This window comes from Artemia sp. Qi Xiang Cuo, unplaced genomic scaffold (assembly GCF_049724085.1).
Source record: "Artemia sp. Qi Xiang Cuo unplaced genomic scaffold, ASM4972408v1 HiC_scaffold_3268, whole genome shotgun sequence".
Taxonomy (NCBI): Eukaryota; Metazoa; Arthropoda; class Branchiopoda; order Anostraca; family Artemiidae; genus Artemia; species Artemia sp. Qi Xiang Cuo.
In genome coordinates, this window is record NW_028300661.1 from 17,667 (window position 1) to 44,391 (window position 26,725).

At 36.1% G+C, this 26,725-nt stretch overlaps 1 protein-coding gene across 1 annotated transcript in view; it reads left to right on the forward strand.

Moving 5' to 3' along the window:
• The window catches only part of LOC148938451 (myrosinase 1-like), a gene marked incomplete at its 5' end in the record, with an annotated part of 33,528 nt that extends 14,928 nt beyond the window's left edge, over positions 1–18,600 (forward strand). The window contains 3 exons of the mRNA XM_089107783.1: positions 5,089–5,203; positions 9,258–9,380; positions 18,409–18,600. Coding sequence (XP_088963909.1) covers positions 5,089–5,203; positions 9,258–9,380; positions 18,409–18,600 — 430 coding nt within the window. The remainder of the gene's footprint in view (positions 1–5,088; positions 5,204–9,257; positions 9,381–18,408) is intronic.
• Between the last annotated feature and the right edge of the window lie 8,125 nt (positions 18,601–26,725).

Consider the following 26,725-nt stretch of genomic DNA (forward strand, 5'->3'; position numbering starts at 1 on the left):
TATTTTTATCGATTACGCCTATTCAAATCCCATTTCATTTTCACTATTGTTGGTACTTTCATTGATCATACCGATTCAAATTTCATATCATTTTTATTCTACTTGCTCTTTTATGGTTCAAAATTCTTCAAAGTCCAATTTCATTTTGACTATTCCAGGTACTTTTACCGATCAAACCAGTTAAAATCCCATTTTATTTTCACTGTTCTTGGTACTTTTATCTTTCAACCGATTCAAATTTTATTTCATTTTTGGTATTCTTTGTAATTTTACCGATCAAACCTAGTCAAATCCAATTTCATTTTCACTTTTCTTGCTGCTTTTACTGATCAAAGCTACTCAAACCTTATTTAATTTTCACTGATCTTGGTACTTTATTGATCTACCCTATTCAAATCCTATTTAACTTTTACTCTTCTTGGTACTCTTACCGAACAATTTCATATTCATTGCTCTTGGTACTTTTACTGATCAAGATGATTCAAATACCATTTTATGTTCACTGTTCTAGGTATTTTTAACGATCAAACTGGTTAAAATCACCTTTCATTTTATTTGTTCTTTATAATTTTACAGGCAAAACTTATTCAAACTCTATTTCATTTTTACTGTCCTTGCTTCTTTACCAATAATACTGATTAATACCCCCTTTTGTTTTCACTATTCTTAGTACTTTTACTGGTCAAACTAATTAAGATACAATTGCATTTTCACTCTTCTTGGTGCTTTTATCGATCAGACTGATCCTAATCTCATTTTTTTTTTCACTGTTCTTGCAACTTTTTTTGATCAAACTGACTTTTATCAATCAAATTAGTTAAAATCCCTTTTTTTTCACTGGTCTTGGTACTTTTATTAGTCAAACCAATACATATACCATATAATTTTTACGCTTCTTGGTACCTTTATCGATCAAACTGATTCAAATCTCAATCCTTTTTCACTGTTCTTGCCACTTTTATAGACCAAACTAACTCAAATCGTATTTCTTTTCCACTGTTCTTGTTACTTTTTTCGATCAAATCAATAAAAATGCTTTTTCAATTTCATTGTTTCTTGTGTTTTTACCAATCAAACTGTTTCAAATCTCATTTTATCTTTACTGTTCTTGGTATTCTTATCGACCAAACAGATTAAAATCCATTTTTATTTTATTTGTTCTTGGTACTTTTACTGATCAAACTGATCCATAACTCAATTTCATTTTCAATTTTATTTGTAATTCTATTGATCAAACCGATTCAAATCTCATTTAATTTTCACTGTTCTTGGTAACTTTACAGAACAAATTGAGATACATGATGAAAAAACACGTAAATTTGTCCTTAAAAATTTATAATTGCTAGAAACATGGTGAAAATATGTCTAATTTCCGCTTCAAATATGTTGTTGCCGTTCAAATACGATGAAAAATATGTAAATGAGTGCTTCAAAATGTGTTTTTGTCAGGCTCGCAACAGGCTTTTTCTTTTATTATTTAAAATTTTTTTTTACTCTTTAATCTTTTTGCATTTTTTCAATTATTTTTAAATTTATTTAATTTGTCTATTTTTACTGCTTACATTTTTCTGCTTTAGTTTTTTATGAATCAGTTTAAGGCGTTTGGGGGCTTGTATTAATTCACTCATAGGACCTTCCTAACAATGTTTAAAATATAATCGATTTTATTACTTTCGTTAGAAACTTAGGTTTCAGTTTTGGAAAAAAAAATAAACCTTCATATTTCCCACGACATCCTATAGTTAAAAACTATATCTCAAGTAACTAAAATCAGAAAACTAAAACCTCACAGTTCAAAATCAAACCAGTTAAGCACATTTGAACCACTTAAAAGTGTTGGGCTTCTATATTTCTCCCAGAGGGACGTCGTAATGACGATTAAAATGTGATCGGTTTTACTAATTTCGTTAGAAATTTAAGTTTTACTTTTGAGAAAAAATGTACTTTTATATTTCAAACAATTTCTTACAGTTAAAAAATATCAATTTTATTAGTTTCGTTAGAAACTTAAGTTTCAGTTTTGCGTGAAAAGAAAACTGAGTACCTTCATATCTCAAACGACTTCCTACAGGTAAAAACTATATCTCAAGTAACTTAAATCAGGAGACTATTTGTTTCAGAGTTCAATTTAAAACCAGTTGAGCACATTTTGATGAGTTAAAATATTGATTGCGAAATCTTTATTCAAAATTATTGGTTTTAATTTTTAATAATAGGTAATCTATTTCACCGTAACATAATTGTACCTGTCTCTCCCAGGCTACTGAACTATGGCTATAATATAAAAAAAAATTCCAGGACGAGTTTCTTGGACATCTCTAAGATTGAAGTTTCCGCGTGTATATTTTTATTTAGAAGGCCATCTCGTTTTTTGATGCAAAAGTTTAATATTAAGAGCAATAACTGTAAACGATCTGAAATTTTGTTCTGCAATAGGTCCGTTCTTTTGCACTAAGATCTTACATCTAAGATGTCACATCTTTCTGCAGAGATTTCCGTTCTTTTAACTCATCTTTGTTCTAAGATCTTACAGCTCACTGATGTCAGGAAAAAGTGTGAAGGACGCCATCTTTCTTCCATATAGAACAATGATGAGAGAACTTTGATGATATACTCATCATTGTTCTTAGACCGCTGATCAGAGCAGATGACGTTTGCAAAAGAACGCTATAAGATGTAAGATCTTATAGCTAAGATTTCACTTTTAAGCGTTCTTTGTCAAAAGATGTAAGATCTTAGCACAAAGATGAGTAAAAGAACGGCCCTAATGATTCTTTTGAATTCTTTTGAATAGGTTATGTCACTACACCTTCTACGAATTCCGAATAATTTACCCTTTATTAATTTACCTTTATATAATTTACCCTGAATAATTTACACTCAATAGCGACTAACGAAATTTCCTTTCCTTATGCTGATAAAAGGTGAAAAGATGATATCTCCCTTCTGACTACCAGTTCTGCTTTCAGATAATTATGATATGATTTCTGACCATTTTTACATAGGAAGCATTGTGTGTGTTTTATTATTATTTCAGAAAATCTTTAACATTTTAGGCTATATTCACAAGCCTACAAGAACAAAGATAGAGAGAGAATGGGAGGGAGAGCATCATGAATGCTGCCAGGGATTTCTTAAGGGACATAGGGTTAAAATGTGCTACCAGGATTTTTGTTTCTACCCAGATTTAAACGGTGACGTTAATAATTTTTCTAGTTATGTGTTATATTTCTTGTATTTTTGTTTCCCGGGAGAAATTGTCTCCATAACTGATGTCCATAGAAAACTTCTCTGTAGAAATAAATCAAACAGCTTATGGTAGTAAACTGTAAGTATAGAGTTAAAAATATCTATAGTAACCAGGTCTGGGCGTTTATCCCCCCGAAAAATCCCCCCCCCCCAAAAAAAAAAATTAAACCCACGGAAAATACACCCCTCTTGTGGAAAATACCACCCGTAAAATATCCCCGAAATACCTCCCCCTCCGTCCCCGAGAAAAAAAACTCCCTGAAAATGCCCCTGGTTGGCCCCTGAAAGTGGCTGGTTGGTTTCTAATCATTTTTTTACTTATAAAAAAGGACTAAAACTCTCAATTTATTATCGAATGAGCTTTCTCCGAAGTTTCTATGGGTTTGAGATGGACATGGGGATGAAGAAGGGGAATCCCCTCTCCTATACGGAATAAATTCTGCCCACTGGTGGGTACTCTTTACTATCATAGTAACAGCGTAGACCAGAAATGCTCAAAGACACTTAAAGGGACTAAATGTCAATTTCATATATTTGGTTTGATTTTTAAAGTCCCCCCCACGAAAAAATAACCCCCCAAATAAAAGTCCTTAATATCCTCTTGGGGATTATAAATCAATTTCTACCTCCAATCTCCCCTTGTCTCTTTCTTAGAACTAATTCTGAATTTATTTTAAGGCTATTTGAGAGCCGGGATGTTTTGGTATTAAACTAAACCCTCTGCTGCATACCCCTCCCTCTCTAACTAGCCAAAATATTTCTAAGTTCTAAATAAATTTCACAGTAAATTTACTAATGTTTTACAATTCTAAATATTTGCATATGGGGGCTTTAAACCTCTACGAAGGGGTTCCCTCATTGTTTTGCAGTTAGGGAGGGAGAGAGATGCCTCAAAGGGTGCATTTTATTCCCAACTGTAATTGAGCCTTCGCATAAATACAGAATTAGTTCTAAAGAACAGACAAGAGGAGGCTGAAGAGGGAAACTGATGTATAATTCACAAAACCATATCTACGACTTTTGTTTCCTTTCGGGGGGGGGACAAAAAAAAATAAAAAAGAATACATCAAAATATGAAATTGATATTCAATCCCTCTTGATTTATGGGAATACTTCTGATCTACGATGTTATTATGTAAGTAAAGAGTAACATCAACCTCCAAAATGAACAGAATTTATTCTTTATAGAAGGGGGACTTCCCCTTCCTTATCGCTACTAGCGCCACCTTTTGGTTGCAGAAACTTTGAAGGAAGCTTGTTCGATCAGTAATTGAGAGTTCTAGTATTATTTTTTTAAGTCGAAACTTATATGATGATACCATGCAGACGCGGGGGGTATTTTCCGCGGGGAATGGGGTATTTTTCGGGGGGGGGGATTTTCTGTGTTTGCTTTTTTTCACCGGGGGAGGGATATTTTACGGAAGGGAGGTATTTTCCAGGGTGGCAACCGCCGGTTCCCATAGGAATCGTTCCTCTAATAAAAGATGTTTTGAGTGTTATGCATGCAACAACAAAATCGGTTAATCGTGCTGATATAACTTTTTTTCAACAATCACCATTATTTTGCATTTACATACTTGATAATGACAGCTTCTTTAAAGCACAGGATAGCCAAATTAACGCTCTGAATGGAATGACACAGTAGCTTAAGATCAGAACAGTGCTGAATTAGTGCCCTTTTTATTCCCAAGATGGAAAGATAAAAGCTCTGCCCTTCTATCCTTGGCAGAAAAGAGTGTTGTCAGAGATTTTTGCTGTCTTATATTTACTTCCAGCCTATTTAGTCTATAGCTGAGGAGATTTTATCTCAAATTCTTAATAAAAATATATTTGTTTTAGCATTGCATGGACAAGGGTATTTCCAGATGGTATCGGTGAGACGCCAAATGAAGAAGGTATTTCATACTATAGCAATTTGATAGATGAATTAAAGAGGAATAATATTGAGCCTGTGGTAAGTTACAAAATTTAGTTTAAAAAAAAGCCCTCAGAGTTTAGGTTCAATAGTTCTTTTTCAGATGCAATGCTATAGCGTTGCCTATAGTAAAGGCCATATGGCTCCAATGTGTTATTATTTATTTATTTATAAATTTTTCCAGAGGCACTTCAGATGGAAGGGGATGTCGTATAAAGTGCTCTTTTTAGGAGTCAAAAGTGATCGGAGGGCAAATAGGCCCCACTCCGTTTTATCCTCAATTGCATCTAAAAAAAATAGTGTAATCTTAGTTCAAGGATTATATAACAAAAACCATGAGGTGGACAAAACCTCCCCAAAGGCCCAGGGGCAGGCATTGTAAGTTATGCCCTGGGGGCATATATGATTTTATAAAAGGGCTGCTCGTATAAACTTCAGAAGGGGTTCATTTGATTGGGAGCTGAAAGTTTTAGTTTACTTTTTAAAAGTCAAAAGAGATCGGAGGTCAACTAGCCGCTCACCCTTTTTCCAAATTAAATAAAATAAAAAGTTTTTTTTTTAACAGAAAGTAAGGAGCAATATTAAACCTTAAAACGAACAGAAATTATTCTGAATATAGAAGGGACTGTCCCCTCCTCAACGCCCCGCACTTTACGCGAAAGCATGACTCTTTCTCACAACTCTACTTTTTAAAATAATCAAAAAAATTTTTAGCGTAAAGAGCGGGGCGGTGAGGAGGGGAAAGCGCCTTTCTTATACGGAATCATTTCTGTTTGTTTTAAGTTTTAACGTCGCTGTTTACTTTAAGTTAAAAAACCCTTTTTTTATTTAATTTCTGAGCATTTTTGAATTAATGCAGACCAGTTATTTAAGAATGACTCCTGAATCACAAAGGCTGTTTAATTAGAATAATAACTTCTTTTAAAAGTTAAAAAATTTTAGCATAAGAGCGAGCTATTGAGGAGGGGCAACCCCCCTCAAATACGTGATATTTTGTGTTCGTATTAAGTTTATTGTTTTTTAAAATAATAAAAAAAATTTTTAGCGTAAAGAGCGGGGCGTTGAGGAGGGGAAAGCGCCTTTCTTATACGGAATCAGCTGCTTGAGATAAAGCTAAATGTTAAAATTGCCCAAAAAATAACACAAACAAATTATATTTTATATTGTCCATTATTTAACAAAGTTCGAACTTTAGCTTAAAGAGGGAGTGAACTTCCTCATATAAGTAATATTAGGGTGTTTTCCCCCTTGTCAAGACCTCGTTCTTTATGCTAAAGTTCGAATTTTGTTCCAATTCTTTAGGAATGACCCTTGAATCCTAAAGGCCGTTTAATTAGAATAAATAGCTCTTTTGAAATTACTAAAACTACTTTAGAGTCAAGAGCGAGGTATTGAGGAGGAGACGAACTCCCTCATATACGTAATAGTATCTGTTCGTTTTGAGTTTTAATTTTGCTTTGCTCCTTACTTTCAGTTGAAAAACCTGAAAGTAAAAATCGGGGCCTAGTTGCACTCTAATTCCTTGTCACTTAAAATGGGCACTAGAACTTTTAATTTCCATTCGAATGAGCCCTCTCGCGATATTCTAGGACCACTGTGTTGATACGATCACCCCTGAGAAAAAGAAAGAAAATAACACAAAAAAAAACAATTAAACACGCATTCTGGCAAAAAATACAAAACTCCACATTTTTGCAGATAGCAGCTTGAAACCTCTACAGTATAGTTCTCTGATACGCTGAATATTATCGCGTGAATTTCATTAAGATTTTACGACTTTTAGGGGTTGTTACCCCCTTTCTTCGAGAAAAGGCACATTTTCTCAGGCTCGTAACTTTTGATGGGTAAGACTAAACTTGATGAAACTTATATATTCAAAATCAGTATAAAAAACTAATTCTTTTGATGTATCAGTTGTTATCAAATTTCCGCTTTTTAGAGTTTGGGCTGCTACTGAGCCAGATCGCTCCTTATTTACATTTCGTTACCACAAACTGTTTCAAAACGCATCCAGTAGAAATCCCTTCAGTGTAACGGTTTTAAACTTAACAAATTGTATGTAGCGGATTTCAAGGCCGGGCCCCGTCGCAGCTACGCAAAAGGCTTGTATATATTGACTCTTATTGTCGCTTGTGTTCCAAATGAAGACCATGCGAGTCTCTTCTTGACGTCACGATGTCATATGGTTCGATACAACCATCCTGGGAAAATTGGAAAATCTCCCTTAAAATTGTGAGCTGTTTAGATCATTTTTGTGGCCAGAAATGTCAATACGTAAGTTTTGAGAAAATAAACAAAACAAACTATTTTTCCAATTTTGAGGTTGGGCCTTGGCACTCAGCATGTGGCAGGCTTGTATATATTGCTTATTGTTGAAAGTAACAATGTCCAAGTGAGTCAACTTTGTTCTCTACTCTTTCCTCGGGAAAAATGAAGGGCTCCGAGGGAAATACAAATAATTTTGAAGGGTCCCAATCACTTGTAATCAACAGTTGCTTAGATTTGGGCATATCTGTAGGTTGGTATTGGGTTTTACACCATTTTGTTTTGACGTCAAAGATTTTGATGGCATTGTTCTACCAACGTAATATTTCTTTCTACTTCACTATCAGTTTTTACTCAGTCTGATTTTCGATTTCGCTTTTATTCAAACAGGACCATTCTTTGTTCTTCACTTCATTTTGATCACTGCCGCTTATCTTCTAACTGAATATTTATTTTTTCTAGCTTTTGGTTATCTTTTAAATTCATATTTATTTGTTGTTCACTTTAATTTTAATTAGGTCTACTCCTCGTTGTCGCATCTTTTGTAACCGCATATTTCTTTGTTCTTGATTTTTGTTTTTTACTCGTTTTAATTTTTGCTGCCGCTTATCTTTGGCATTACTGAAAACAAAACACATTCTAAGGGTCTTTTTTTTTTACCTTTATTGAATAATTTTTTTTAACTTCAAGGAATAAATATCGGTGTATGTATACTAAACTGACAATCCAAAGTCATTTGTTTTTTTTTGTTTTTTTTTTGGTAAATTGCAAACTATGTTCTTGTCTTGAGAAGGTATGGGGATTCTCAGCCCTATTCATGTTGCCCTTGTCATTTGTCAAAAGTCAAACCCTTCAATAATTTTGAAGGGTCCCAATCACTTGTAATCAATAGTTGCTTAGATTTGGGCATCTCTCTAGGTTGGTATTGGGTTTTACACCATATTGTTTTGACGTCAAAGATTTTGATGGCATTGTTCTACCAACGTAACATTTCTTTCTTCTTCACTGTCATTTATGACACACTCTGATTTTCGATGTCGCTTGTATTCGAACAGGACCATTCTTTGTTCTTCACTTCATTTTTGACGGATTCTAATACTTACTTTCTTGCTATTGGTTGTAACTCTCGCGGCCGCTTATCTTCTAACTGCATATTTCTTTGTTCTCACTTTGGGATATCTTTTAGCTGCATATATCTTTGTTCTTCACTTTCATTTTAGTTCAGTCCACTACTCGTTGTCGCAGCTTTTTTAACCGCATATCTCTTTGTTCTTGATTTTTTTTTTTACTCGTTTTAATTTTGCTGCCGCTTATCTTCGACATTACTGAGAACAAAACACATTCTAAAGGTCTTTTTTTAACTTTATTGAATTTTTTTTTTAAATTTTAGGAAGAAATATCGGTGTATGTATACTAAACTGACAATCCAAAGTCATTTGATTTTTCTTCTTTTTTGTAAAGTGCAAATTATGTTCTTGTCTTGAGAAGGTGTGGGGATTCTCAGCCCTATTTATGTAATTTTGCTTGTTTGGAGTTGAACTTATTTACTGCAATTTTTGTTTGTTTCGAGTTTCATTTATCTGTTAATGGTGATTTGTGGCAGTTTTATGCTTGGAAGATTATTTGACTTAGTTTTGGTTAGCTCTTTACTTTTCTTCGTAAAACTTGTTTTTTGGAAAAAAAACTTTTTCTTTAAATTAAATTCATTCAAGGACATAAATATGCAAGGGTATGAAAATAATAAATAAATAATCTTCAGAGCAAAGAGCGGTGTTGTCATTTATGTTTAGTTTGCTACGAGTTCCTTTTTAGATTTTTATATTTTCAGGCCACACTCTATCATTGGGACTTACCCCAAGCCCTAGAAGAACGAGGTGGTTGGTTAAGTGCTGACATAGCAACATGGTTTGAAGAATATGCCCGAGCTTGCTTTCTCTATTTTGGTGACAGAGTAAGTAGTCAAATGTTAATTTTTGGTTTACATGTGAAATGTGGGTGAAGTCATATGGATTTTACTCCATGTGATTAAATAAAAAAACAAGTTTTTTAAACTGAAAGTAAGGAGCGACATTAAAACTTAAAACGAACAGAAATTATTCCGTATATGAAAGGGGCTGTCCCCTCCTCAGTGCCTCGTAATTTACGCTAAAGTTTTTCATTGTTTAAAAAAAATAGAGTCGTGAGCAAGTCAAACTTTAGCGTAAAGAGCGAGGCGCTGAGGAAGGGACAGCCCCTTTCATATATGGAATAATTTCTGTTCGTTTTAAGTTTTAATGTCGCTCCTTACTTTCAGTTTAAAAAACTTGTTTTTTTTATTTAATTTCTGATAGTTTTTTAAACAAAAAAAAACTTTAGCGTAACTTTAGCGTAAAGAGCGAGGCGCTGAGTAGGGCTCGAAATCCCTATGCCTTCCCAAGGCCAGAATATAATTTGCACTTTACTGAAAAAAATACAAATGAATATGCATTGTCAGTTTAATATACATATACTGGTATTTAGTAATCAAAAATATTATTTGATTTGTTAAAGTTATAAAAGTAAAAACATTTATATTTTTTTTAGTAAAGTACAAATTATGTTCTGGCCTTGGGAAAACATTGGGGTTTTGAGCCCTACTCATGCTAATTTCTGCCCGTTTTGAGTTTGACTCGGTTATTTATTGAAATTTCTGTTTGTTTTGTGTTTCATTATTTATCAATGCTGATTTGTGGTAGTTTCACGCTTGGTAGATTATTCGATTTTATTTTTGCTCATTTTTGGTGTAATGGAGTTCTTTACATTTCTTTTAAAAACCCATTTTGTAGAAAAAGTTTTTTTTAGTTATTCATAAATAAGACGCACTTAAAGTCATTTTAATATTCATTAAGAATATAATGACTTCTCCATAAATAAATTCGAATACAAAGGGTGACAATTACAAAGCACCCTATATCTCAGAGTAAAGTTTTTTTTTTTTATTATAAATAAATAATTTCAAAAAAACAACAACCTTAGCCAGGGGAAAGCAGAGCTCGACATTTGAGATTATTGAATAATTGCAAAGCGACTCTGTCATTCAGAAGTCCTATATCCGAACAAGAGTAATCTTAAAGACATTTTTTTATAAATAATGATGAGAAATCCGGCGCCCCCTTCATAGCAATGTCCCTTCCCACATGAAAACTTCCGTCATGAAAAGATCTTCCCATATAGCCCCCGCCCCAACCCCACCCCCCACTACCAGAAAAAATTCCCCCTGAATACGTCTGTACACTTCCCAATAACCAATACTATATGTTAACATTGGGTAAAGTTCATAACTTCCAGCCTCCCCTGGGGGCTTTGAGGGATTAAGTCATCCTAAAAGACATAGTTATAATATTTTCGACCATGATGAACAAAATGGCTATCTAAAAATTTTGATTGGGTGACTTTGGGAAAAAATGAGCGTGGGAGGGGGCCTAGTTGATAAACAGGTTTGTAAGATGTTGCTCACCCCGTGACAAAGATTTAAATTTTAGTTTTTTGCGGTTTAAGGGGACTAAAAGGTAGTAGGTTAGGTTATGTATTTAATCTATGCCATGCCTAACTCCCCCCCTCTTCCACCCCCTATATGCAAATATATGCCCCAAATTTGTTTCTGAAATATTATGTTTTCATCCTATTTTGTTTTATTTCCTTAGCATTAACAAAACTTCACTTCTCGCGTGTTTACCCAGATTCTATACAAGTACCCTTTTTTCTAGTATATGATATAATGGTGAGATTCAATGCTTATATCTTTCTCGAGGAGAAATAACCTCCTAAGTTGAGTCGGGTTTGTCATTACCAGAGAAGATACCCAGAAGTACGGCTTCGTTGATTAAGCCAGTTTTGCGTACATGTACAAACGCGACCAACGCTTTTGGACCAACGCTTTTTAAAACACTTGGTTAATTACAAGTTAATTTTAGCCCATGAAAATAGGCGTAGGATTCTTATGCAAAAACCAATGAAATTAAAAATTATTGTATTTGATTTACAATTTCGATGGCTTGGCCAAAATAAAGAAATACATTTTGAAACAATTACTTTTACTGAGAAGTGAGTAAGAAAATTTATAGCCTAAGCATGGTCAAGAGTTTCCATGCGTACGGTTCACACTATGTAATAACAAAGAAAGGCACAGGAAGCAAAAATGAAAACCAGACGACTTTTCTTGAGTGTATTGAAAGCGCAGCTCACAATTAATATGATCACATGACAGGGTATCAAAGTTAAAATCTCCCTTAACCACGACCTCACCCCCATTTTTATTATTCTTACTTGTATATTACAGAATAAATATATATTTTTTTGTTTACCATAATCTCAATCGACACACTCTGAAAGATCATTTCCTTGTTAAAACTAAAGAACTCATTCTTAATTACCCACCAGATCCCATTTTGAACAAAAAAAATACTAGCCTGTCAACTGATCATGCTATTTTAGTACTATAAGCAAAATCACAACCATCATACTGTACATGGTTTTCACTACCATTGATAAGAAAAGTTTCACAGTGATCTAAAAATAGCAATTTGTTCAATATGTAAAAGTGGAGTAATAGAATCCAAAATCCCAAGTAAACCTCAGCAATTAGTGAAAGCTGTCCTCATAGCTCTGTCATGAATTTTAGTCACTGGCTTAGAGATGAATGTTGACTAAAAGGGAAGCTAGCTAATTATTTATCATATACTTCCTCTGTTAATGGGGTGTTGCACAGGTAAAAATCCTTCGACTAAACTGTTTTTTTCAAAACCTTTCAGCCCCCCCCCCCAAATAGTCCACTAATACTCATTAAAAGCAAAATAATGTCTTTTACTTGATGTTTCGAACCCTACGTGCTGACCTTTAGGTCGGGGTGATGTGTGCTCAACATGACCCGGCAGATATGACAAAAGTAATTCCTTTTATCCCTCATCAGTTTTATTTAGCCTTTGAACCACTTTATACTGTAGCGGCTTCTTTTTCCAAATATGATACACATTTCATACCACGCGCATATTGTCTGAGAAAATGCGTCACAACCTTAGTTCAGTTGCTGCCCGGCAAAAAACAGGTTTTTCCATAGGCATACTGTGATGTGTACATCAGAATCGTGCATGCGCGAACGCGGAGTAGGAATATTGTGTGGTTTTAAATGTGTTTCACTTATTTATAAAGGAGAGTAAAGCATTTGTCGATACTGTGTATTCTTTCTACTGTGATTTGAACTCTAAGGATATTAAATAAAAAAAAAAATTTTCCACTGAAAGTAAGGAGTGATATTAAAACTTAAAACGAACAGAAATTATTCCATATATGAAAGGCGCGGTCCCCTCCTCATCACCTCGCTCTTTACCCTACCTTAGATCTTAGATCCGCCTGTGCCTCGTGAGGTACCCAGGGGATAAAGGAGGAGTCGCCAATCTTCCCTCATGTTTGCTGCTGCAGTGATGTCCTCCCATTCTGGTAGAACGGAGGTGTGCAGGTTTCGTAGATCTCTTTGGTAGGTCTGGCGCATTGTGTTTCTGGTTCTTCCCTGGATATGAGCTCCTGGTGGTTACCAGTGAAAAGCAGCTTTAGGGAGTCTATGGTCATTCATACGTAGGACGTGGCTCAAATATCTCGACCTTCTGACTCTGATGATGTCGGTTATTAGAGGTTGTTGCGTATTTCACGGATTGACTGGTTTGTCACCTTCTGTGACAAATGGATGTTCAATATTCTACGAAGACACGAGTTTTCAAAAGCCAGGACCTTTCTCTCTTGTTCTTGATCCAGGTGCTATGTTTCTGCTGCGTAGAGTAGAATTGGCATAACATTGCTGTTGAAAAGACCTAGCTTTAAAAAAACCTCTGAGATCTCTATACTTGACGTAGTTTGTTGAAGGTGCCTGTCCTGTCCTATTCTGATGTGTATTTCTTTCGCTATCGAGCCAGTGTTCTCAATGATATTTCCCAAATATTTGAACTGGACATCTTGCTCAACATTTTGGTCAGCACATTTAATGGACAGAGAAGAGTCACTAGTCGCCATGCATTTGGTTTTCTGAGCATTCACCCGCAGGCCAAGATGGTTTGCCTTTACCCTGACCTCGTTAAGTAATTCTTGAAGCTGCTTTTTGCTTGACTCAAGGACTGTTAAGTGTTCTGTGCTTCCAGTCTGATGGTACTTTGGCCGTTGTCCAAATCTGAGGGAAGAGTAAAGACCAAAGGGAGATACATTAGGACATTGATGCCTGTATCATCTCTGCAGATATGCGGTCCAGTCCCGGATATTTTCCATATTTATTTTCTTTGCTGCTTCTAGTATCTCACTGGCACAAGGTGGATCTGGGCTGATATTCAGGGAGAAGATGGGAATCTCTGGAAAGTCAGAGGGTTCTTTTGGGGTGGGCCTATTTAGTAAACTTTCGAAATGATTAACCCATAGTTCATTGATTGCACTCTGTTTTGCACCAACACCCCCAATGGATCTCTGACAGTGCCGTTTCTAATTGTAAGCCGTTTCCCTATGCCATCATTGGTGATTCTGTAAACAGTTCTTGAGTCTTTTTGCTGCTTCTTCTGCCTCCATTGCCATACGCTCTAGAAGGTTTCGCTTATCAGTATGGGCACTTTTCTTGACAGCTTTGTCAAGAGCTCTATACTGCTCGTTTTGGAAAACAAGACGATCAGGGACTTGTCGTTGGATGACAGACATTGTCATCTTTTTTTTTCATCTATTAGTTGGCAAGTTTGCTCGGACAGCCACTAGTCATTAGGTTTTCTACGGAGGCCCAGGGTTGATTTAGCTATTTCGTGGTAGCATTCTTTCATGGCTTCCCATACTATTTCGCATTCAGTTTCCTCTGGTATGGATAGAGCTTCAAATCTATTGTATACCTCCATTGTAAAAGCCTGTTTTAATGTCTTGTCCGGGAGTTTCTTAGAGTCAAAACAGGTTTTGGAACTGTCTTTTTTTTGCATATCTTTTGAAGTCATATGTCATACAATAGAATTCATATTTCTTCATATGTGGATCTCTTTTGTAAACTTCAATTTTTATATGTTTGCTAACAGCAAAACACTGCTGTTAGGGGTGATCTTCCAGTAGGTTTCAGATTGACTTAGCAGTATAACTTAATGTTTTCTAAAAACGCATCGGTGAATATACCCACTAAGCTCACATTCCCAGTTCTTACGATGCTCATGCCTTGAATCTCCGAGAAATCTAAAACAATCTTTATAAGATTTTCTTTTTGTCAAACGATTATATCTCTAGGGAAATGCTGCTGACTTTGCAACCAAGATTGAATAGACAAAAAGTTAAAACCTTAAGGAGAGGTAGTCAAGGATCTCATGGCACCAGCATTCTTCACAAAGTGCAAGGCGAGTTTTGGCGGGACTTCATCGTTAATAAATGATAAGCAGCGTAACGAGTGGAGCCATTGGTAATATTATACTGAGCGGTGATTTTATGTGGGATCAAATTACACTGCCAAAACAACAGAGCTCATAACCTGCTTTTTTCGGACATGAACTTTTGCTTAAGCTAGAGTAACTATTTCATCAAATGCTGCAAAAATTGTTTTCCTAAAAATTAAATTTCTAGCAGCAAGTGTTTACTCTATGTTAGTTTGGCATTGGGGGAGGTGGGCAACCATTATGGTAGATTAAATATCTCATGATTTACTTTACTGATCAGATGATTCTCTTTGGCCACTGCCTTAGCTGACTATCAGTATTCATGTCTGCTCTATGTTCACAGCCCATCGCTTGACCTTGAAATTCCTTAAAAGACTTTGGAGTCATCAACATAAATTGAATATAGCTTGCATAGTTTGATAGATTGTTGCTATTGCTTACCACTGTCCTACTATTGTAAATATTAATTGGTTAAACACATTGTCTAGTTTACAATTCTCATAAGATAGATATTTGGCAGCAGTGGGGGTTCAATTGTTTGATTTTTTGACCACTACATTATCAACAAAAAGTAGATGATAAATCCATGAAAGAATCTTCATTGGAAAAGATTTGAAAATATATAATATCCGACAGAAACTGCGAAGAAATTGCTTATTATAGCCATGCTTGATACTGATTAAATAAAAAAAACAAATATTTTCAACTGAAAGTAAGGAGCAACATTAAGACTTAAAATGAAATGAAATTATTACGTATATGAGGGGGTTTGTCCCCTAGTTAATACCTGGCCATTTACGCTAAAGTTCGAATATTATTCGAATCACAAATCCCTGAATCACAAAGGCCGTTTAATTTGAATAGATAACTCTTTTAAATGTACTAAAAAACACTTCAGCGCAAAGAGCAAGGTATGGACTAGAAGGTGAACCCCCCTAGCAACAAAAGTTTTAATTTTGCTCCTTACTTTCAGTTGAAAAAACTTGTTTTTTTTATATAATTTCTCATGGTTTTTAAATAATGCTGGGAAATCTGACGCCCTCTTCATAGAATGTCCCTTACCCCGAAGAAAGAACCTCCATGGAAAGATCCTCCCACGTAAACCCCTCCTCTGACCCCCCCCCACCAGAAAAAATCCCCCCTGAAAATGTCCGTATACTTCCCAATAACTAATACTATAGATCCTCCTAAGAGACATATTTATTAGACTTTCGACTATTCTGAACAAAAGGGCTATCTAAAAATTTTGATGGGCTGAATTTGGGAAAAAAATGAATGTGGGAGGGGGCCAAGTTGCCCTCCAATTTTTGGGTCACTTAAAAAAGGCACTAGAATTTTAAATTTCCGCTAAAATTAGCCCTCTCACGATATTCTAGGACAACTGGATCGATATGATCAACCCTGAAAAAAAAACGAAAACAATTAAACACGCATCTGTGATCTTTCTTCTGGCAAAGAATACAAAATTCCACATTTTTGGAGATATGAGCTTGAAACATCTACAGTGTAGGGTTTTTGTTACGCTGAATCTGATGGTTTGATTTTCATTAATATTCTATCACTTTCATGGGCTGTTTCCCCCTATTTTCGAAAATAAGGCAAATGTTGTCCGGCTCGCTAGTTTTAATGGGTAAGACTAAACTTGATGAAACTTATATATTCAAAATCAGCATAAAAGTCTGATTCTTTGATGTATCTACTGTTATCAAAATTCCGTTTTTTAGATTTTCGGTTCCTATTGAACCGGGTCGCTCCTCACTTATAGTTCGTTACCACGAACTGTTTGAAATAGCCATTTTGAGTGTTGAATTTCTTTAATTTTTAAGTAGTCGATAAATTTGATTATTTGAAGGAGAATATGTTATCTTATATGAAGAAAATCTTTCTTTGATCTAACAATATTTTCCTCTTTTTTCTTTTTATTATTTTTCAGAGTCGTTGTCGTCGTCGTTGACAATGATGTCTTTACCTTATCATGGGTGGAGATTAATGATTGAATGACTATCACGTACCCTTTTAAACCCTTTCCGCTTTGTTGAATTTTGTTTTGTTCGCCAACAGCTATCACTGAAGATCTAAGCTTTTCTGAAAAACTTTCCATGAATAATTTCTTAGACCACACTGCTTTTCCATTAAAAACAAAAAAAATTTTTAAACAAGAAAAACGGGTTTTAATTTTCTATAAAACAGTGAAATACAAAACAATTAATTATGCACAAAAGCTCCGAATATTTCGGCCCCACATCCGGGAGCCTTTCTCAACGGAAAAAAATAAAATAAAATAAATAAATAAAATAAAAAAACTTAACTTACATCACAATAAAACATAATTGTGATGTAAGTTAAGTTTTTTTTATTTTATTTATTTTATTTTATTCTTTTCCGTTGAGAAAGGCTCCCGGATGTGGGCCCGAAATATTCGGAGCTTTTGTGCATAATTAATTGTTTTGTATTTCACTTTCCATGACATTTTTTTCGTGGCCCTAGACGGTCAAGGACTGCTCAGTCCTTGATAAGTCCAGTCCTTTCGAGGCAGTGATTATTTTGCAGCCGGTATAATACATATTTGGCAACGGGTAGTGGAAAGAAATGTCGTATAAAACTGACTACCAAGACCATAGAAATACATTATTGAACGCCCCTTGTAGTAGTCCTATCCATGTTGTAATATTCGTACACTCAGAGCGAAAAAATTTCACATTTCCATAAGTGATCTGTAAATAAATACCCAACTAACTGAGAGGAAGCTGGGTGCATAGTTTGAGCAGATCACACGATTGTTTCCACTAAAAATTTTGGCTTAGTTTTATTATTTTTTAAACAATGATGTCACGCAAATCATCACTAGGGATGATTTTTTTTTATCAACGGTGTTTGTAAGGTAAATTCTTTTCTGTTCAATCCCGTGTTTGAACATAAAAAGATCATTCCTCACTAGGGAATGGCTAATCATAGATTTTTATTTTAAAATTATACGCCATAACCTTTCTTACGACATCAGATGTATTTTTGAAATACAATTGTCGAGAGCAGATTCATATTCACCATCAAACTTGATGGAGGTAGAGAGTTTAGTCTGAAATTCACTTGTCTTATTAGATCATCGTAGACCATACCTGAAACGTTGTTGCTCCTGGAACCATCGGTAGCGTATCTAATATAAGTTATCTAATCTATAGGACTTATCTAAATCTATTTTAGATCAAATTAAATAATCAGAGGGCTGTAAGAAATTACTTTCCTACAAATCCATTTTAGTAGTCTGCTTTAATTCAAATTCTGTTGAGTATGACGTAATTTTTCATCCTTTTTTGTTAGCAGAAAACATTATAATTTAAGTATATGTTATAAAGGGAAGCCAATTTACCCTGTCTAATTTACTCGTTATTGTATTTAGCAGTTATTACGAAGACAAATTTTGGGTCAGTAAAAAGAAGCCAAAATTAAGTTACTTCTTTGCTTAAAATTTTAATCAAGTAAAAAGAACAAACAGTTTTTGAGTTAAAATTTTTTTTATGGGTTAGTACTCTGTTTTTTTTTTGTGGTCTGGTTATCAAAACTGATATTTCAATTCTTTTTAAAACACAGGTAAAATTTTGGATCACTTTAAATGAGCCATATATAGTAGCACATTTGGGATATGGTATTGGCGTATTTGCACCAGGAATAAGTGGATCAGGAACTTCAGAATATATTGCTGCTCACAATCTGCTTCGTGCTCATGCCAAGGCTTACCGGCTTTATGAGAGAGAATTCAAAAACCAGCAAGGAGGTAAGTGACAAAAGTGTTAAATCTGTTGAGTATCTTAATTGGAATATTTAGATAATCACTAAAATCCTTTACTAAACTCAATTGGATAAAGTAGTCGGCTTTTATAATTAGATTAACAAAACTACCGTAGGGCATACAAATAAACATATGAAGGCTTTGGGAACAATTCCCCAACGCCACCAACGCGGCAATATCCAAGCACTCTTCCTTAATGGAAATTTTGCTAATAATAACCGCTAATTTTGAAAGGGCAAAGTATTTCCTAGAGAGCAAATGCGTCATCCCGCAGGGGTGGCGGATACGCAATGTTTCTGTATATGAGTTCTGCGTTTAAATGTTTAATTTTTGCATATCACGGTTGTCAGCTTGCACACTTTCGTAATTTTCTGTACTGTTTTTTTTAGTGCGTTCCTTCCCTCCATAGACGGGTATTGCACTTTTTTTGGTAGGTTTTAGTTAAAATCCCTTTTGTTTCCACCTTTTTACAAAGATGATGATAGAGAAAGTGCTAGCGAAAGAAACTTTAAATTATTTGAGTGCAACCGCTAGCCGGGATGGTCTTTGTCATCTCTGCCTGTGTTTTGCCCATGTCCTCTGGTCGCTTTTCCAGCATTCCCAACAGCTATTGAAGGAGAAATAGATGAAAACAAAGTCAAATTAACAAATGAAAATGTGGAAAATGGAAATTTGAATTTAATAAAAGGAAGTCAAAAGGTTTTGGTGCAACCATTCTTCTTGGAAACATGGGCGCCCATAAGCTGAATTCCAGTTCAGCATCATTCAGCCCGGGGGGGGCCCGGCCCCCCCCCCCCTGTGGGCGCCCATGCGTGGAAATGTAAAAGTAAGTTTGCAATAAAAAGATAGGGAAGCAACGACCAAAATAAGCCTTTTCAAAGTCTAGTCTCAAACTAATAAAAGTCCGCAAAGACTTGAGAACTACGCATGATCTTGAAGCACAAATGACAAATGTTTGCGTGGGATAGAATTTTTTTCTGGAATAGGAATCCTAACAGCCAGGGGGCCAAGACAGCCAGTCTTTACTAATAATACTACCAAGGTAAGTGAAGCTGCCAACCTCATCAATCTTTTCGTTACCAAACATTACCTTTTCATCATCGCTTATTCCTAGCCTTAGTGACTTAGTCTTCTTAACCCATTTATTTTCAAACCTATTCTAGCACCATGAACTCGCAAAACTTCTAAAAGTTCATTCCTTTTGCTCACACTCTCATCTAGGATGCTTAAATCATCAGCATAATCTATAGAGAGTTTTTATCCCAATTTGTTTTGTGGTTTCCCATTGCCTTCTCTGTTCTCCTTAAGACCACGTCAATCAAAATGATCCATGTAAAAGGGGATAGAAAATAACCCTGCTTAACTCCTGATTTAATACAAAACCAGCTGCTAACCTCATTTCCTACCTTAACCGAAGCAGTGCTATTCTCGTACATAGCAATAATCACTTTAACGTATTTTTCTGGTGTATCATACAAGGATAATACCTTTACTAAAGCTCTTCTATGAACAGAAACGAACGCTTGCTCATAATCTATAAAACTGAGTACCAAAGGTTTTTTACAACACAGGCACTTCTCAAATATTAACCTAAGAGTGAACATTTGGTAGACACATCCTCTACCTTTTCTAAAACCGCACTGTTCGTCTATTTGTCTACAGCATCTCTCAGTCTGAAAAGTATCATATTACTATGTAATTTGCGACCTACAGAGACCAGACTATTGCCTCGATAATTACCACACTCACTCCTACTACCTTTCTTATACAGTGGTTTAGTTAAGGGTTTCCTAAAATCGTTAGGTACTTCTCTTTTTTCAAAAGTCATTCCTAATCTTGAGTAACTGATCTCTAACCTCAGAGCCACCATATTTAAGAAACTCATTTACTACATTATCAGCACCTGGAGCCTTATTATCTTTTAGTTTTTTTAGGACTTTTCATTAATTCTCACAAACTTTTTCATTTTCCTCTGTGTCTTTTCCTGCAACTCCAGTTCGGTTTACCAGATTCTCAAAATGGTCTGCCCATCTCTTTTTAACTCTTCCCTTATCGCTAATTGTGGCCCCGTTCCTATCTTTAACTGGGACAAGTCCGGATTGACTATTATGCCGTCTAGCTGCATCTTCCGGATCCTCCGCAGTTCTATCCATGGCCTCTACTTAACACCTACTTAGTTTATATTTTAATGGTTTTTCCACTTGCCTTACGTTTCTTTTATTTTCATATAATCTATCACTCAGATAAGTCTTGGACAAGCCCCTTCTCTTCTCTATTAAACATAAAGCTTTTTCACTAATATTCCCACCTGCAGTCCTAACTTTCTTTCCTAAGACACCATTAGCAACTTCACAGATGGTTTTTCTAAGAATATTCCAACCATCTTCCACATTGTCAAATTTTAAACTCTAAAGTTTAGTCAACTGTTCCTGGAAAGTTTCTCTAAAATTTTCATCCTGGGGTCTACCAACATCATAGCTCCCCGGAAGGTAGTTTACCTTCCGAAATTTCAGCTTTAAATTAACCCTTGATACTACTAGATGGTGATCATTGCTTTTAACATCACTAACAGCATTCCTATATACCCTAGTATCTTGTATTGATCCTGCCAGTTTTTTTTTACTATAACATAATCAATGACGTTGGCTGTCTTACCATCACGTGAATACCATGTTAACTTATGGGCCCTTTTATGACCAAACACCGTATTGGTTATAACTAGATTGCTATACCTACAAAATTGCAAAAGTCTGTAGCCATTACTGTTTTCTTTTCCTACACTAGATTATCTAGGCTAGGATACCATCTATATCCCTATTTATACCAACATGAGCGTTAAAATCTCCTAGTAAAAAGACCAAAGTTTTACCTGGGACCCTGTCTATTTGCTCGTGTAACTGTAAGTAAAATTCATCTGAGTCACTTCTAGTATCTCTGTCAGTCGGTTCTACAGGGGCATATACAATTATAACTGATACCCTGAGCTTTCTAGACATGAAATGAGCGATTAATATTCGATTTTTAATGCCTTCCCAGCATAAATAAGCCTTCCTTATCCATCGTGAGCCCTACTCCCTGTCTATGTACCCCATCCTTCCTGCCTGATTAAAAAAATCTATATCACCTAATTCCATGCTTCCTACCCCGGGGTAGGAAAAGAAGTACAATTAAAAAGAATTGGCTTAATAGGTTAATACCAAATATGTAAGATTCACTAGGTTTAGTGTTACCCATGAAAGGTTACGAGTCTATGAAAATTTGCCTAAAAGTAATGAATCTTAATGAAAATCATACCATCAGATTCAGCGTATAACGCTATGTCAGAGGTTTCAAGCTCCTGTAGGCTAAAATGGGGATTTTTTTTTATTTTTTTGTCAGAAGAAAGATCACTGACACGCGTTCTGCAGTGTATTCGTATCTCAAATAGTTATATCTCACCAGATAAAGGCAGGTATAGTCGTCAAGGTTTATGTAAACCACAGTTTTTACTCTCCTACAATTCTATTTTTTTCTGGTTTTCAGCCTTTAAGGTGGAATAAAGACCGTCTTCAGTTAAGGAGAGGCTATTTTAAATATTGTAAATTCTTGTTAGATTTACCCAGATGGTATAAAAACCGCAAGATTATTTCTCATTTTGGATTTATCGACCCGCTAGCGCTGCTTGACAACATCGCTAAAGAGCTGAGGGCTGATCACAGATGCCTAAGTAAAGAACGATGTTGGCACAATGCATTTATTTTTTTTTGTTGGTTTTAGACCAGGGCACTTCGTATCGAAGGAGTTGTCATAGAAACTTAGAAAAGGATTCATTTGATTGGAAATTGGAAGGGCTTGTGCTCTTTTTAATATTCGAAAGTGATTGGAGGGCAGCTAACCCTCCTCCCACATCCACCATTTCACCAAACAAATCCAATCAAAATTTTGGGATAGCCATTTTGTTCACCGTAGTTGAAAGATCTTTAAAATTATGTCTTTGAGGAGGACAATCCCCCCCCCCACAGTCCTCAGAACAAGGGTTGTGATTTATGCCCTGGGGGTATATAAAGTTTTATTGAAAGCGTTGTCGTAGAAACTTAAAAAAGGACTCATTCAATTGGAAATTCAAAGGGCTTATGTCCTTTTTAATAGTCGAAAGTGATTGGAGGGCAACTAAACCCCCTCTCACGCCCAACATTTCCACAAACACGTGCAGTCAAAATTTTGAGATATCCATTTTGTTCAACACAGTTGAAAGTTTTGGAAATTAGGTCTTTGAGGATGATAACCCTATCAGAGCCCTCAGGGCAAGGGTTTTAAATTATGCCCTGGGGGCATATAAGGTTTTATAGAAAGCTTCGTCATAGAAACTTTAAAAAGGACTCATTTGATTGGAAATTGAAAGGGCTAGTGCCCTTTTTAATAGTCGAAAGGGATTGGAGGGCATCCAACCCCCCTCTCACGCCAATCATTTTCCCAAACACATCCAATCATAATTTTGAGATAGCTATTTTGGTGAACGTAGTTGAAAGTTCTGGAAATTATGTCTTTGAGGATGACAAACCACCCACACCCCTCTGGGCAAAGGTTGTAAGTCATGCCCTTGGGCCATAAAAGGTTTTTATAGAAAATGTTGTCGTAAAAACTTCAAAAAGGGCTCCTTCAAATGAAAATTGAAAGGGTTAGTGCCCTTTTTAATCGTCAAAAGTAATTGGAGGGCAACTAAACCCCCCCCCCTCACGCCAGCCATTTCCCCAAACACATGCAATAAAAATTTTGAAATATCCATTTCGTTCAACGAAATCAGGTCTTTTAGGATGAAACCCCCCCCCCCCACACACACACACACACTCCTCAGGGCAAGGGTTGTAAGTTTTGCCCTTGGGGCATATAAGGTTTTTATAGTAAGCATTGTCGTAGAAACTTCAAAAAGGGCTCATTCGATTGGAAATTGAAAGGGCTAGTGCCCTTTTTAATAGTAGAATGTGATTGGAAGGCAACTACCCCCCCCCCCTCTCATGCCCACCATTTCCCCAAAAACATCCAATCAAAATTTGAGATAGCCTTTTTTTCAACATAGTTGAGAGTTAAAGAAATTAGGTCTTTAAGGATGACAACCCTCCCACAGTCCTCAGGGTAAGGGTTGTAAGTTATGCCCTGGGGGCATATAAGGTTTTTACAGAAAGTGGTGTTGTAGAAACTTAAAAACCGGCTCATTCGATTGGAAATTGAGAGAGCTTGTGCTCCTTTTAATAGTCAAAAGAGATTGAAGAACAACAAACCCCGCTCTCACGCCCACCATTTCCCCAAACACATCCAATCAAAATTTGAGATAACCATTTTGCTCAACGTGGTTTAAAGTTTTGGAAATTAGGTCTTTGTGGATGACAACCCCCCCCCCCCAAACCTTAGGGCAAGGGTTGTTAGTTAAGCCCTGGGGGCATATAAGGTTCTTATAGAAAGTGATGTCGTAGAAAAAGGACTCATTCGATTGGAAATTGAAAGGGCTAGTGCCCTTTTTAAAAGTCGAAAGTAATTGAAGGGCAACAAACCCCCTTCTCACGCCCACCATTTCCCCAAATGCTTCCAATCAAAATTTTGAGATAACCATTTTGCTCAACGTAGTTTAAAGTTCTGGAAGTTAGGTCTTTGAGGAAGACAACCCCCCCCCCTCACAACCCTCCGGGCAAGGGTTGTAAGTTGTGGTCTGGGTGCATATAAGGTTTTTATATGCAGTTTATTCGTGATTGGAGGGTAACTAACCATCTCTCACGCCCACCATTTTCCCAAACACATTCAATCAGAATTTTGAGATAGCAACTTTGTTCAGCGTAGTTCAAAAGTCCATAAATTATATCTTTGAGGATGAGAAACCCCCAAGAGCCCTCAGGGCAAATGCTGTAAGTTATGCCCTGGAGGCATGTAAGGTTTTTATTGAAAGCGTTGTCAAACTTCAAAATGGGCTCATTCACTCAGGAATTGAGAGGGTTAGTGCTCTTAATAATATTCAGATGTGATTGGAGGGCGAATGCCCCCCACGCCTGTCATTTCTCCTAACACTTCTGGTCCAAATTTTGACAAAGTCATTTGTTGGACGTTTTTGAAGGGTCTGGAAATTATGTTTTTGAGTATGACACCCCCCCTCCAGCAGCCCTCAGGGCTAAGGTTGTAAGTTATGCCCTTGGGCCATATAAGGTTTTTATAGAATGCTTTGCCGTTGAAATTTCAAAAAGGGCTCATTCAATGTGGAATTGAGATGGCCAGTATTCTTATTAATAGTCAAAAGTGACCAGAGGGTGATTGCACCCCCCCCCTCACGCCTATCATTTCCCCAAACACTTCCGATCAACATTTTGACATAGTCATTTTGTTGAACGTAGTTGAAAGGTCCGGAAATTATGTTTTTGATTATGACAACCCCCCACAGCCCTCAGGGCTAAGATTGTAAGTTATACCCTGGGGGCATATAATGTCGTAAAAACTTCAAAAAGTTGTCATTGGATTGGAAATTGAAAAGGCTGTTTCCCTTTTAATAGTCGAAAGTAATTTTAGGAAGAATCTCCCCCGCCCCATGCCCTTCATTTCCCCAAACATTTCCAGTCAACATTTTGATATGGCCATTTTGTTCAACGTAGTTGAAAGGTCTAGAAACTATGTCTTATAGGATGACAGGCCCTCCCCCGCCATAGCCGTCAGGACAAGAGTCCTAAGTTATGCCCTTAGGGCATATAATGTTTTTATAGAAACTTATGTCGTAGAAGCTTCAAAAAGGGCTCATTCGATTGGAAAATGAGAGAACTAGTGCCTTTTTTATTAGTCAAAGTGATCAGAGGGCAGATGCCCCCAGTAGAGAGGGAGGTGCTACTCCGATCCCTCACCCCTGCTGCCACCTACAACTTTTTTACATAGTTTAATGGGGACAGTGTCAATGACCTCTTTCTCCAAGGTCTCTTTCTCCAGGTGTGTTTTTGGCACGATCTCATCGAATGTTATGATCTAGGAAAGAGTATTTGTTGTTGTTTCCGAGGCAAATGTCAAGGTCGATGTTGTTGTTGTTGTTGTAAGTGTACGCTCTCAGCGAATGTTATGAGTTTCCAGAAATAGAAAACAGCATTTGTTGTTGTTTTGGACATGTACATGCTCGAGGCGAATGTCATGGTGTCCAAAAATGGGAAACAGCATTTGTTGTTGTTGTTGTTGTTGCTCGAGGCAAATGTTATGAGTTTCCAGGAAACAGTTAGATCACGTGTTTCCTTCTAAGCCAATCAGAGGGCTTTTTACATATGATTTCCCCGTTACATAACAATTCGCCCTTGAGATTTCGTATATAACGGACATGCAATGTGATTAAATTATCAGAAAGTATTTTGACATAATGGATAAATTTGATGAATTAGAAGCATTGGCAACCTCAATTTACCATGTAAGTTCCGTTTTTATTTTCAAAATAAAATTATTTTCCGTGGTCACCCTCCAGTATATTCGGGTAAATCCCTTCCCCCACCATACAATACAAACATCACTACAATCTTTATACTCGATAGAAAACATAAAAGGTGTTCTTTTACCCTCAAAACCTAACCCCCCTCCATCATTGTTTTTACAACCAAATTGTCGCAAAAAGAAATAATTATCCTTTCGAAAAATTTAGCTTTTCCATATTGTAATCTTTTCTCTAACTGAGACTTCAGTCACTGTTGTTATTAAGTGTTCTGTTTTGAAATAATGCTCCTGTGCGAAGCCGATAATTAGCTGTCACCACTTTTCTTGTCTTTATACATTAGCTGGTTTTAGACAATCGAGGTTTTCAGTGCTTTTACGTAATTCCGTGGATGTCTAAAATAGCGGTCAGCTAATTTTGTCTGCAAATTAGCGATAGATCTATGGTGGGTTAATTTTCCTAAAGTTAGGGGAGGGGGCGTGACTCTGTGATGTTGGATGGGGAGGGGGTTAGCACTTTTAATAGTGACAAAATAGAAACTGAAAAGATAATTGTTTCTTACTTCAGTGTCTAACCATTTCTCTTCGAAATTTAGCGATTTTAGCTATAACAATTTTCCTAAAGTTAGGGGAGGGGGCAAGAATCTGGGATTTTTTTTGGGGAGGTGGGTAGCACTTTTAATAGTCACAAAGTAGAAATGA